This window comes from Hypomesus transpacificus, chromosome 11 (genome assembly GCF_021917145.1).
Source record: "Hypomesus transpacificus isolate Combined female chromosome 11, fHypTra1, whole genome shotgun sequence".
In the NCBI taxonomy this organism is placed as follows: Eukaryota; Metazoa; Chordata; class Actinopteri; order Osmeriformes; family Osmeridae; genus Hypomesus; species Hypomesus transpacificus.
Genome location: NC_061070.1, coordinates 9,804,442 through 9,817,741, shown reverse-complemented (window position 1 = coordinate 9,817,741; position 13,300 = coordinate 9,804,442). Strand labels below are relative to the sequence as shown.

The window sequence follows — 13,300 nt, the reverse complement described above, 5'->3', positions numbered from 1 at the left end:
TACTTCAAAGAAACTCGTATGGCCCCATAATCCCTCACCCCCCCTAAAATATTCTCTGTTATAGACTAAAAGACTTGTCTGTGCTAGGACTGAAAATACTTCTCTCTTGTATTAGCCTTTCCTGATAGCTACTACACCAAAAAGACATTCAGGTTAATGTTAATGTAATCAGAAATCAATATTCTCTTAACCAAGTAAGTGAGAGGCTCATTTGGATTCCACTCCTCTGAGACGCCATCTTTTCAATGTGCATCTCAGAACACAAACGATTGATTGAATCACGTGGATTGTTTCCTTAAGGACGGGTGTGCGCCGTTTATAGAAGGACAAAGCATAACGAACAAACCTCAATCTCACTCAAATAACCACGGTAAGTGGAGCATTTTAAATATGTAAGTATTGTTACTATCTAGGTTGAGATCATCGATCCCCACAGAGTATTCTCTTCTATTTTACAGAGTGGAATAACTGTCACCAGACGATAATCAATCATTTACCACAGGACACTGGTGATTTATTACGGTAGGATCGCCTCTGGTTCTGTCTTTTACAACAGCTGTCCAACTCCCCCACACTCAACACCCCTCAGGAGCCTCAGCCTCCCACAGCGACCTGTAGGGGAACAAGGTTAGACAAGCATTACTTCCACTGACCCAGCCCCCCAAGTGGGTCTAACTCCACCTCTCCCACTCTCATTATGGGGCCTGGACGTCTGGCTTCCAGCTTGGACCAAAGGGCTGGGATAGGCCCTCTCCACATACCACATCATGGTCAGTGTTCATGCGTCTCCAAGGTGTCAGTTCCAACACAGGTTTTTTTAATTAAGTCGGAGCATAATGCAAAGCTGTCTGTTGTTTCCCCACACAGATTAATTATGTTGAAGAAGGCATTTGTACTACTGTTATAATTTTCCACGCTCGTTCTACTTCAGAATTGACAATCTTGACTCTGACTTGTGGCCGTTCTGACTACTATGCCGTTACATTAACGCCCTATTTCAACCTTTGTAACCTTTAATCCAAGGCGATTGCATAGAGTAAAACATGACTTCCTAATCAAACGTTGAGTCATGACCATATAATTTCTCAAAGGCAAAAAAGCAAAGGTTCTTTCAAGGTTGGTTCGAATGCTAAGTGAACCAGTTTAACCACTAGAGGGAGACCTCGTTTTTATAATAGAACAGAAAAAAATTCCCAAGTCTTACAATATTAACATGTGGATCTGTAAAATACATGACATCCGCAGTGTGCTTGTGTATGTGGCTGAATGCCTTTGCTTATCTATGGTGTAGGTGCTGATTTGAGGAGATTGCACTATGGTCACCATATGGGTGATATCTGCAGGGGAGTGGGAAACAGGGCCTTGAGCCAGGCATGTAGGAACACTTCTCTCTCTCTGTGTTTGTGTGTGTGTGTGTGTGTGTGTGTGTGTGTGTGTGTGTGTGTGTGTGTGTGTGTGTGTGTGTGTGTGTGTGTGTGTGTGTGTGTGTGTGTGTGTGTGTGTGTGTGTGTGTGTGTGCGCATTTTACACCAGACCCGACACAGCTGAGACCTGATTGTGTCATTAACACAGTGCTGCCACCCTGCCCCCATGTCTTTACCCTGAACCAATCAGAACATATCTCAGATCACCATGTGCCAATGACTCCCATCGCCATAGTAACAGATACCAATCATCCACATTGGAAATACATTTATATGTGCAAGTTGAAATCCTACAGTATAAATAAAACATGACTACTTTCTTCCGGTACATACCAACATGACTACAAATGGCCAAATCATTTCCAATTGAGTGTACCTGTATAGTTACATCTACCAATATTCAACGGATGATCAATCCGTTTTATATGCAGTTAATCAAATACTATTACTCAGACACTAGTTATCCTGTCTTGATGGGGATATTGAGTGTAAACTATTTTGAATGTGGAATACTGACATGGGACACTCACCTCAAATCTCCCTAAAGATCCGTGTCACCTTGGGAACTGGATAGACTAGTTACTGCCTGCCATTGTGTGTGCGCACGTATGCATGAGTGTCTGTATCTGTGTATTTGTTTGTCTCTGTGTGGGAGCATGTGCCTACACGTTATTTGTTTGTGGCTTTCACACGTGGTTTTTGTGTCCACTGTGTTTAAAGGATAGGGATGTTTCCATGACCTCCTACGTGAATAACAGTTTGATTTACAAATGAACTGCATAAGTAAGGTAAGACCACTTACATAACTAGAGATATGTCACATGTGTGCAATGTAGTACACCTAGTTTGTCAAATACCCAAGGCTGCTCACATTCTACACGTGCTGCAAATCCATATGCCCTATACAGGGAACGCTATGTACCTGTGCTCAGAGACATCCATCTAAGGATCGGCTCCACAGGTGTTCATACTGCGACCGTGTGTGACTGTGCCCACATGAATATTCCGATGCAGTGGGTGTGTCCGGGGGTGATGTGTGCCTAGGTGTGTGTTTGCAGAAGAAGGAAAAGGACGGTGTATTCCAAGGTACACCTGCAAAGAGTGGCGGACTTTGGAGCTGTCCTGTCACTTTCTGCGCGGACACAACGTTTACAGAAGCAGGTGTGAATACCGTTGTCAGGAAGAACGTTTCTTCAGTCATTTGAGGTTGGGACAGACAGAAACACGAGCAAACACTGCTGAAGACCTGGAAACAAAGAAGAACAAAGACAAAAGGCCTACTGCTACCTGCTGGCTGTAAAGGTAAGCCTTGACCATACAAAGGTGTGAGAATATGTATTTGAGAATGTGAGTGCCTTGCATTTAGGATTTGCATTCTTTAAAGACTTAATGCAGTGTGAGAATAATTCAGGTGTTTGTAGTTATGTTGGCTGTGTATATGCTATAGGCAGGGTGGGTGGGTGGGTGTGTGTGTGTGTGTGTGTGTGTGTGTGTGTGTGTGTGTGTGTGTGTGTGTGTGTGTGTGTGTGTGTGTGTGTGTGTGTGTGTGTGTGTGTGTGTGTGCGCGTGAGAGAGAGAGAGAGAGAGTGGATATGCTCTATTGGTAAGAAATCATTAATTGGATCGGAGTTTGTCAAGCTAGGTGAACCTCAAGATTGTTGTGAAAGGAAAACAAGTCGGCCTCCTCCAATCGTGTGACTTCAGTCCAGGTCCTATCCCTTGTGTTATCTTCGGGTCATTCTGACCCATCAGTCATTGTGACCCACCGTCATATTGCGACAACTTTACCACATACAAAAACAAAGTGAAGCATTTTCTTTCAACCGTCGGGCTGTCTCAGACCCCACACATTGCAAAGGTTAAAAGAAAAGTATTTGTATTTGTTTTTGTATTGGGTAAAGTTGGGTAAACACAACGATGGTTCGATATGAACCTTTGGGTCATGTGACCCGAAGGCAGTACAAGGGCTATTTACACAAATCAGTCAGCTGAGTGGAGAGAGAGAGAAACATAGGACTCAACCCTAATGAGTATATCCACAACATAGATATGGTCTGCTTTAAGGGCTCTCCTAGGCGTGGCGAGAGAGCTCATATTTATAGTAAACACATAGAAATAAGACACAGCTGCTATGCAGAGAAGCAGGCAGATGTGTCACCTATGATGTCATGTGTCTTCCCAGTCTTAACACAGGGCATGGGGAACACTGTACCGACAAGGATGACAATGGATATTAAAATGTAAGAGATCACTTGGGAGACTTGACTGCCATTAGAACATGTTAGAACAATGCTAAACCTGGTCAATCCTTAAATTTTCTCCCACAATATTCCCCCAGGCCAATGACAATGAACAGAAAATGGATCAATTATTTTCAATCCTGTTCCTGTCTTGGCACGAGGCACACAACAGTATATGCACACACAAACTCTCCAGTGTTTTTTCGTCTGTTCAGTGCTACTGTGCACGCCATTGCAGATAACGACTTTTCTTGTGGTGTGTATTCAAATAATCATATGGCGTTTGCACAAAGATTTAGAGAGGTAAATGAGTACAAAGGCAGAAGGGGGAGGAAGGGTGATTCTATTCACTGTGCAAACTTCCCCATATTCCTTTCAGCGTTGATATCTGTTCTGTAATTACATCTGATCGCATGATGCAATAGTGGCTTTCCTGTCGCTAACCATTGACAGTGCCCTGGAAAGATAAACTGTGGCACAGGACGGCGATGGGAGGAATCTGACGTTGCTGAGAAGCATTACTGTTATCTGGTAGAGATGTCTGATGTCACCCTTTTTACTCAACAATGTGATTTGCGGGGCCGCTTAATCACTCCCTGATGAATGCGCCGCAACAGTGTCTTTGTCACCGTTCACAAACTCGTTATCTATGTGAAACGGTCTCGCTCTCCTCCTCCTCTCTCTCTGTCTCAGTGTCTCTCTTGTATTTGCACACGCATACCCTCACACAGATACACGGAAATGTGCAAGAAACACACCTAAACAAACACGTGCTCCCGGAGGGGGCCGCGTGCTGTGATCTGTGCAGTAACCGATACTACTAGAGATTAGCGCTGAGCATCTCATCTTGATAACACTTTGGGCCATAGGGTTAATTCTGTACTTACTCTGACAATCTCGTAGGCTGGTGCTTTGTGATGAGCAACAGGATCTAACTGGGTTTCTTTCCTACAATTTCCCACTCACTCTTTGCTCACTCTTTGAAACACAACCCCTTAATCCCGACACATCTGTCACGGCTGCAGTCTCTCCCCCCCCCCCCATCCTTTCATCCATCAATCTATCCATCCATCCTGTCTCTCATCCACCCCACATCCAGATGTTAAGTCTAAGTTAATGAGAGTCCTCCTTCTAACGCTAACCTTCCTTCCCCCACCCCTTGATCTACACAACCCCCCAGCCCTCTCCATTAACTGATGTAACCAGTACCACAACATACTCAATGTAGTCTCCACACAGACATTCCTCCTCACCCCACACCATGGCGTTTCTGGACATGCTAGCGCTATATAGGTGAAATCCTAATCTTAGGCTATATAGGTGAAATCTTAATCTTAGGCTATATAGGTGAAATCTTAATCTTAGGCTATATAGGTGAAATCTTAATATCTCCCAAAAAAGAAGAGCCATTTTCAGGTGAAATAACACTTAAAAAATGAAATGACTCCTAGAAACACAAAATAAATGCAAAGTACAACAGCAGGTGTGAGGTAAACAGAACATAATACTTATATTATTATATGTGTATTCATATATGTTATTGCATTTGTTATTCATATATTTTTGGTAGTAGTAAAAAAAGACAGATTGAATTGCCCCCCAAAGATTTGTATTTTCGAGGTGGGGGTAGGGGCTCCGATGAGAGAATCACCCAGGTTGCCCTAGGCCTAGACACGCCTCCCCTCACCCCACACATCCTGCATCCTAATCGCTGCACTGCCTATTAGATATATATAAATATTAAGTAATTAGGCCTACTTTTGCTCTTTGTGTCTGACTTATGCTATCATTAGCAGGCATGCCCATCTCAGCGCATTGCCTAAAGGTAAACAAGCTCTGTAATTTGATATTTCTGACAAGCTTGCTTGATGGCAACCAGTGACGTCTTATTTCTCTGACATACATCAAATGTTGTCCTCGAGTGTACAGAGTATGCTATCTCCTTCATCTCCCACCTGTTGCCGTGGTGAGGAGAGACCCTTTGTCTTAGTTACAATTCCCTCTTCCTGTACAGCCGAACCCAGATGCCCCTGAGCCAATAGATTGTCACCATTTATTGTTGCTTCTGAATGGATGCTTGTTTTGTGGGCCGGACATAGCCTTTGTAATATCTGAATGTGCTTCACTGTACACTTCATCAAAGGACATTTTGCTGGTGTGGAGGAAATTGGGATAAGCACTGCTCCTTACATTATTGAGTGATCAATAGAGCTAATCAATAGAACTTTCACTAATCAATAGAACTTTCACTTATCAATAGAACTAGTCATTAGATTCTAGTTAGTATGTTCTCATGTGAGTTTGCTATTGATGAGAGTATATTGTATTGAACTATACTTTGTAGTAGCGGAAGAATGACGGTTTATTATTAAACTATTTTCTGTTTTTTTTTTTGTTTCTAATTGTTTTTATTGATGAAACCATATCAAATATTTGTAGTAACAGTTTTAGAAAAGCAATAAGCCCCGCGAGTCCGTGGTTTACGCTGATTTTAGAACAGGTAAGGGTGTTTTCGGCACTCCGCTTCGCGTCGTGCCTAACTACTCCCCTTACCTGTTCTAAAATCAGCGTAAACCACGGCCTCTTGGGGCTTATTGCTTAATTGTGTCTTTGTGTCAGGTTGAATAGATGTCAGTGAGAGCAGTGAATCTCTTTCTCTGTAATGTTATAACACCATGACTGCCTGACTGTCACCTATGTTAAAATTCTTGTGCACTATAAAAGATGGTCCTCCGGCCTGCAGAGCGGAGACAGACATGGTTGAGACCTAAGACTGGTGTTGTGTTGTCATTTATTGTCAGAGGTCTGGTTTTCTCTCCCAACCTGCAGATTGATAATACTTATAATATCCAGAACTCAACTGAACTTAGTCACTCCGTTTAAGAAGAGACGGACAAAACCCTTTCTTCATCAACGGTGTACAGTACAGTATGGTGTACAGTATGACGAGAAAGAGGTCATGAGAATCTTAAAATGATGATAGGTAGTGTAAAGGCAATGACTTGCATAGCCTCCTAATCTAAATGTGGCATGATGTCCACATCTTTGAACTGATTATACAGAACATTTCTATCTTTCTCAACAAACACATGGCATATGATAGGGAGGGCATATGTCTAGGTGTGGAAGCAGACGTTTCTCTTGTTACATGACAACCATGAACATTCCCAGCTGATGAACCGTCTGTTGCCTCACAGGGACTTGAAAAAATGAACATTCAACAGAGTCCCATTGAGTATTGCAGTTGCCATAGCAACAGGGACAGAGTGATGGGGTGTGGCTAAGGCAATAGGGGTTAGAGCTGGTGATATATTTATATATTTATATAATTTATATATATCGTGTGTGTGTGTGTGTGTGTGTGTGTGTGTGTGTGTGTGTGTGTGAGAAGGGGAATGAAGAGGGGATGGGAAACGGTGCTTGTGTGTCAGAGTGAGTGAGAGAGGGAGAGAGAGGAGAGAGAGAGAGAGAGAGAGAGAGAGAGAGAGAGAGAGAGAGAGAGAACAGACCACACAAATAGAAAGAGAGTGTCTATTTGAGGGGGCGGCAGTTATCATCAAGAAAAAAAAAAAAATGCGCATTCATTCATGCATTTTCCTCCATCTCTTTTTTTTTTTCCTCTTTCTCTCTCTCTTCTCCAGGTGGATGGAGTGACAATGACGCCGGCTGCCTGACTACATCTCCTCATTATCATTCCCCTCCCCCTTCAACCCTCCAATCCCCTCCTCCCATCTACCCCCCACCACCACCGCCATACACAGCCAAAAAGCCACCTCCATCTAGTTCTGCCTCCTATCCACACTCGGTCTCCATGAGAGGGAAAATGAAGATTTGCAAGTGCAGCCTCACATTTGTAATCAGATGAAAGAAGGGATTATCTTAAGGTTTCCTCCATCTTGTTCCCGGCTGGGGCCGAGATAGAAAGAGGAGAGAGGGAGAGTGAAGGGGGGGGGAGAGGAGGAGGAGACTCGAAGAAAGAAAGAGGGAGGGTGTAGTAGATAGTGCGTGGCAAGAGGGGGAGTCACCTGTGGATGTGAGGGGGGGGACCAGCTTCTCTTTTCCCTCTACGAGATCCTGGATTGACGTCGGTTCTTCAGGAAGCTGGGCAAAAGAATTGAAGCCCGGTGAAGGAGAAGAGGTGGAGAGAAAGACCTCAGGCGCACGAAGCTCAGATTGAAAGGTAAGCTGGTGTTACTGGTCTGCATTAGAAAGGCTTTCTGTATTTTCTTCCCTGAGATACCTGACTGTTTGATTTCAGGGTTGTGTTTTGGAGTGTCATTTGTTAGGGAGTGTGTGCATGTGCGCAAGTTCCAATGCATACTCCTGTTTGTGTGTGGTCTGGGGGGGGGTGCGTCATTTCACCTACGAGGGTATTTTTAGCACCATTGAGGTAGGAAATCCATGCAGGCCTTGAATAAGTGAGTCAGGAAGACAAGCAACAATTGGCCATACTTTTATCCACCTTATATCAGACTGCTTTCTCAGGGTAATGTTTCCATCTGAAGCACATTTTTTGTTGTTTTAGATCTATTTCCGATGGATGATATATCGATTTTTATGTGTTCGGGGTTTTCAATCGGCATACTTTTGCAGAAGGTTACAGAATTGTATCATATTAGGAAAAGCAACGGGATCATATGACATCATTTTATTTCTTGATGAATCTTTATTTCTTGACCAAGGACACAAGAGCCGCACCTCACACATCCTACTCCCATCAACACCAGTTTTCACACAGCACACATCAAGCTCCTTGATGTGGTGGGATCAGTGGGTGTGATGCCAAGCCCTTCCTTTAGAATAGCTGCACACCTCCTCAGAGCCGACAAAGCGACTTCTGATCTGAGGACCCTTGCAGATAGGTGCCCAACATGCTGCCTTAAAAAAAAGAAGAAAAAAGCCTTTTGCCTGATTGGAGAACCAATTGCAATTTGGCCAAGTAATTTCCTGAATAAGTGTGGCATTTCACAATGTTTATTGACATTAGGATTTGCTAACCACATTTTTTAATACACAGTGTTATTGCATTTTTATATGAATGAATACAATATGTAACATATTCAATCTTTCATTCCAATGGCATGCTTGGGAGCTAAAAAATAATCCCAGAAATCTATTCCAGCATCTGTTCATTGTCATGTTACTCATCAACAATCTTCCCAAATGGTTGCTATCCATATGGTATATTCATATCTTCCGGTATGGTACCTGATTGTATCACGCAGACAGGTGTTGCCATACTCAGGACTGATTGTATCACACAGACAGGTGTTGCCATACTCAGGACTGATTGTATCACACAGACAGGTGTTGCCATACTCAGGACTGATTGTATCACACAGACAGGTGTTGCCATACTCAGGACTGATTGTATCACACAGACAGGTGTTGCCATACTCAGGACTGATTGTATCACACAGACAGGTGTTGCCATACTCAGGACTGATTGTATCACACAGACAGGTGTTGCCATACTCAGGACTGATTGTATCACACAGACAGGTGTTGCCATACTCAGGACTGATTGTATCACACAGACAGGTGTTGCCATACTCAGGACTGATTGTATCACACAGACAGGTGTTGCCATACTCAGGACTGATTGTATCACACAGACAGGTGTTGCCATACTCAGGACTGATTGTATCACACAGACAGGTGTTGCCATACTCAGGACTGATTGGACTGAGATCCCTCCTGGGGTTAGGACAGCTCACCACCACCCTCTGATGTTCTTAGAAAGGCATTCCCTGATCAGAAGGAGGGAGGGACAAGACCTTTAACAACTCCAATACAATGGCCATTTTGTGCAAGCAGTAGTGTAGCACGTAGTGTTACAGCATTATGAGGAAGGCCAACACTGTGTCTTAAAAGTACAAACGTTTTTACAGATCCTTGATGTACGGTGGAACTCAAAACAAAAATATGCAGCATTTTGGCCTCCGACTAATGCTTTCTAAGAAGGTACAGACAATCCTATGTTTTTCTTGTAAGCTTATGGATAAACAGCTGATCCAAAACTAATCTGATCGGCCTAACCTCTGCCTCTACCAGGGTTACCTGACCACTGTCCATGCCCACCCGTCTGTGCCCCAACCAATACCCTCTTAGCTTTGTCTGGCATCGCAATCTGTTGGCAGAGACAATTAAAGCTTTAACACTTTAATGAGATTGAAAGCAACATGAAGAAAGGAAAAAAAGAAGGGGGTTCTTTGTTTTCATTAAAATGTCTAGAACAGTCAAAGACCCACGGCCTTCCAGCCGACTAGTGTCTACTGCTATGTAAGGCCTGGAGCCCGCCTCACCATCACAAATCAGTCATGTCAGAACCAAGGAACCAATTTGGTTAGTACCAAATCACTGTGTTCATTCCGTTGTCCTGATGCACTGTGTTGGCTGCTCTGAGAGGAGTGATTACGGGTCTGAGATACCCACGCTGGTAACGTTCTCTTTCTCTTCGTCTGCCACAGGGTTTTCCCATGGCAGAGGGCGGGCCACCTGCTTCTGAGTTGTTCCCACCGGGGGGTGCCACTGTGCCACTTGATGGGGGCCTCTCCGCTGACCCCCTACTGCCCCTCTCCAAGAGCTCTGTAGACGTGCTGACTGCCCCACTGCACCAAAAGGAACCAAAGACATCCAGCGACCATCAAACTTCATTTCCTCAGAGAGACAATGCTGGTAGAAGTCAGGTGGACAGTCAAACGTCCCCTGCGGACCCCCAGTGTACCACCCAACACCCGGTGGATCCAGTACCACCCGGGACTTCAGCCCGCCCCCACAGCATAGCTGAGGCAAACACATCACAGAGGCTAGGAGGCATTGCAAATCATAGCCTCCAAGTGGACCGGGGCATGATGTTATCTGTGTGTAGGGAAGGCCTTGCAGTCTCCTCCACCTCCCAGAGAGACCTGAGATGGGACAGGCTGGGACCAGGACAGCTGCCTGTTCAGAGGAGTCATTCCGACACCCTCCATCTGGTCAGGGAGGCTGGATGCCCGTCGCCTTCTGGTTACCCTGGAAGAAACACCCCTCAGGAGGCCCTTCTTCAGGCCCACCCCATGTTAGCCTGCAAGCAGGCCATGCAGCTGCAGCACTGCAACGCAGTCACCACCACCTGCCGCGGGGGAAACAGCGGAGGAGGTAGCCCCAAAACGCAGCCTCCGGGCGGGTGTGTCAGGATGTGCAGCTCTGGTCCTTCCAACCCCATGTCGGAGGTCTGCGGAAATGCTCGCCACCACCCGCACTGTGAGGAGGGTATGTGTCACGGCACGTTTGTCCACCATGGGACCCTGGAGGACACGTTCGCTGCCTACTGCCACCCCCAGCCCATCCCAGCCCCCGCCCAGCAGGTGGCACGCCTAGCGGGCGTGGACACCGATTACCGTGACGCGAGATTGACGGCGCCTCACCCGGCAGCTAACCTCCTGGCCCTCCCCCGCCTCATCTCCTCCGTCAGTGAGACCGGGCTCGATGCCAAGCGGATGCTGCGCTGCTGCAAACTCAACTGCACCTGGGCGGGACCACTGCCCCCTGGTGGTGGAGGGCTGCCGCAAGGGGAGGAGTACGGCGGCTGCAGTACCCGAGCCGCCACAAGGGAGACGGGGACCATGACAGCCTGTAAGGAGCTCAGGGACGTAGGGGTGCAGACAGTCCATGCCCCTGAGCCTCCCCCACCCCACGTCTTCCCCCAGGTCTGCCTAGTCGAGGACTCCCCCAACCGGGCTGGGAACGCTAACGGCGGGGCGGAGGTGGAGGGCGGCGGCCAGAAGACCCCGGTGAAAGAGGTGAAGTGGGACGCGGAGGGCATGACGTGGGAGGTGTACGGGGCGTCGGTGGACCCTGAAGAGTTGGGATTGGCCATTCAGCGGCACCTGGAGCTGCAGATCAAGGAGACGGCAGGCCGTGCCGCCAAGCTGTCTCGCCAGGACACCATCACCTCGCGCAGAAGCAGCAATGACCCAGGGCGCAGGAGGAAGAGGGCCGGGGTGATGGCCTCCATCCGCAGTCCTGCCTGCTGCGCCCGCTCCAGCACCGCGGTAGACTGATGGAGGGACAGGAAGAGGGAGTGAAACCCAAACACTGTGCTCCTCGGCCAAGATGGCTGCTCATACACTTGATATACGACCCAGATATAGCCTACTAAAGTATGATCTGTCTTACAGCAGGAGAAATACATGTTTCCAAAACCCCACAAATATATAGAAAAGACATGGCAAATGTAGGTGCAAGGACAGAACAGAACTAAATGTATTAAAAGAAGGTTTCTTATTGCTTTGTTATAAGCTTAAACGTACATGTATTAAGCCTCTTCTCCTTTAATTTGCAAAACTTTTATCACATTTTGAGAATGTCCCTTCAACATTTTCCAGTTGGGTCATTAGGCTACATTGCATAGCTTAAGCTAGCCTTGGTTTATGGATAGGAATAGCTGGAAAAAAGCCCCAAAAGAGAGAAATAGGCTACTGTATAATAGCAATCTTTGATTGACTGTGCCTCATCATCCGAAGAAAACAATATCTTTGGTTGGTCTGCCGTATGTGGTAGTTTACAGTCGTCTTTTGCAAAAACGTACCATGAAATCAAACTTTATGTAATCTGTTTTGTTCCCTATTTCAACGTTTCATGTTTTCATTATCAATGTATTTTTGGCAAGTAGGAGAATAATTGTGCTTGTGTTATTATTATTGTGTGTTTTTTTTTCAGTCTAAATCCATAGCCTAAAACAGGCTTAACTGGGTTGAGGGTTCAGTGGGTGTTTTCCTGTGTGTGACTTGTTCATTCATCCATAATGGCAACAGAAAAGATTTGAAGATCTATTGTGAGTCCAAATATTATTAGAATTAGAACAGTATCTTCACAATGTACTGTGCTATAATGACCCTTGGTAGCAGTGTGCAAACCTGGTGTTGCAGAATGGTAATTGATCAGATCTGTAACTAGGAATGGTGTGTAAGTAAAATGATGCACTGAATTAGGTTAAAGAGTGAAACAATTTGTATTAATCAAAAGCAGACAAACAAAGCAATCTTAAAATCAGATTAAAATATATTTGTATTATAGGCTACTATTGCTGCAATGTGGTATATAACAGTTCCGTCACGCAATCACATATTGTTTTGGTGAAACTGGTTTAAGTACATCGGCACCATTTGAATCTTGGAACTGGCCCTGTGTTTTAGACTGAGTTACTCGAGTAAATCAATCAAGAATCAAGTAAGGAATTTGTTTATGTTCCATACAGAATAATTTATATTAATTTTAATAGTATTGACAATAACAGAGAAGCAACATAGATTGCTTAGTTTTGTTGAGTTGTGGTGGAGGAGGCCATATTTGACAGGAATTTTGTAGATTGTTGCTGCTTTCTATATACAGTCTGTATACTGTAGTTATGTCACCTGTCGGTTGATTTCATGATGGAAATGTCATGTATCTCAAAATGTGTTCTTATGACTCTTAATGCCAGCAATAAAGTATATAAATAATGTGTCTTTTTTTAAGCAGTGGCTTCTGGGAAACAAAGCTTTGAGTGAATGTCAGGTAAAATGTCACCCTGTTGGTTTTGGTGAAGTCTTCTTGAAACACCTCATCAGACCACATGTGGTCCGATGAACATTTTGTTCATTGTGGTGCAAG

The 13,300-nt window shown here is 45.0% G+C and overlaps 1 protein-coding gene across 3 annotated transcripts; it reads left to right on the top strand.

Annotated features, from left to right (window-relative positions):
* The first annotated feature begins 2,038 nt into the window (after positions 1-2,038).
* Positions 2,039-13,144, top strand: si:dkey-191g9.7. 3 transcript variants are annotated; one of them, XM_047029865.1, is made up of 4 exons: positions 2,039-2,212; positions 2,469-2,726; positions 7,306-7,844; positions 10,135-13,144. In XM_047029865.1, exon 4 carries the CDS (start codon positions 10,144-10,146, stop codon positions 11,707-11,709), a length of 1,566 nt encoding a protein of 521 aa, XP_046885821.1. In that variant the 5' UTR covers positions 2,039-2,212; positions 2,469-2,726; positions 7,306-7,844; positions 10,135-10,143; the 3' UTR covers positions 11,710-13,144. The 3 variants fall into 3 exon arrangements, with proteins under 3 accessions (XP_046885821.1, XP_046885820.1, XP_046885819.1); XM_047029864.1 differs by having other exon boundaries at positions 2,439-2,726; XM_047029863.1 differs by having other exon boundaries at positions 2,333-2,726.
* The last annotated feature ends 156 nt before the right edge of the window (positions 13,145-13,300 follow it).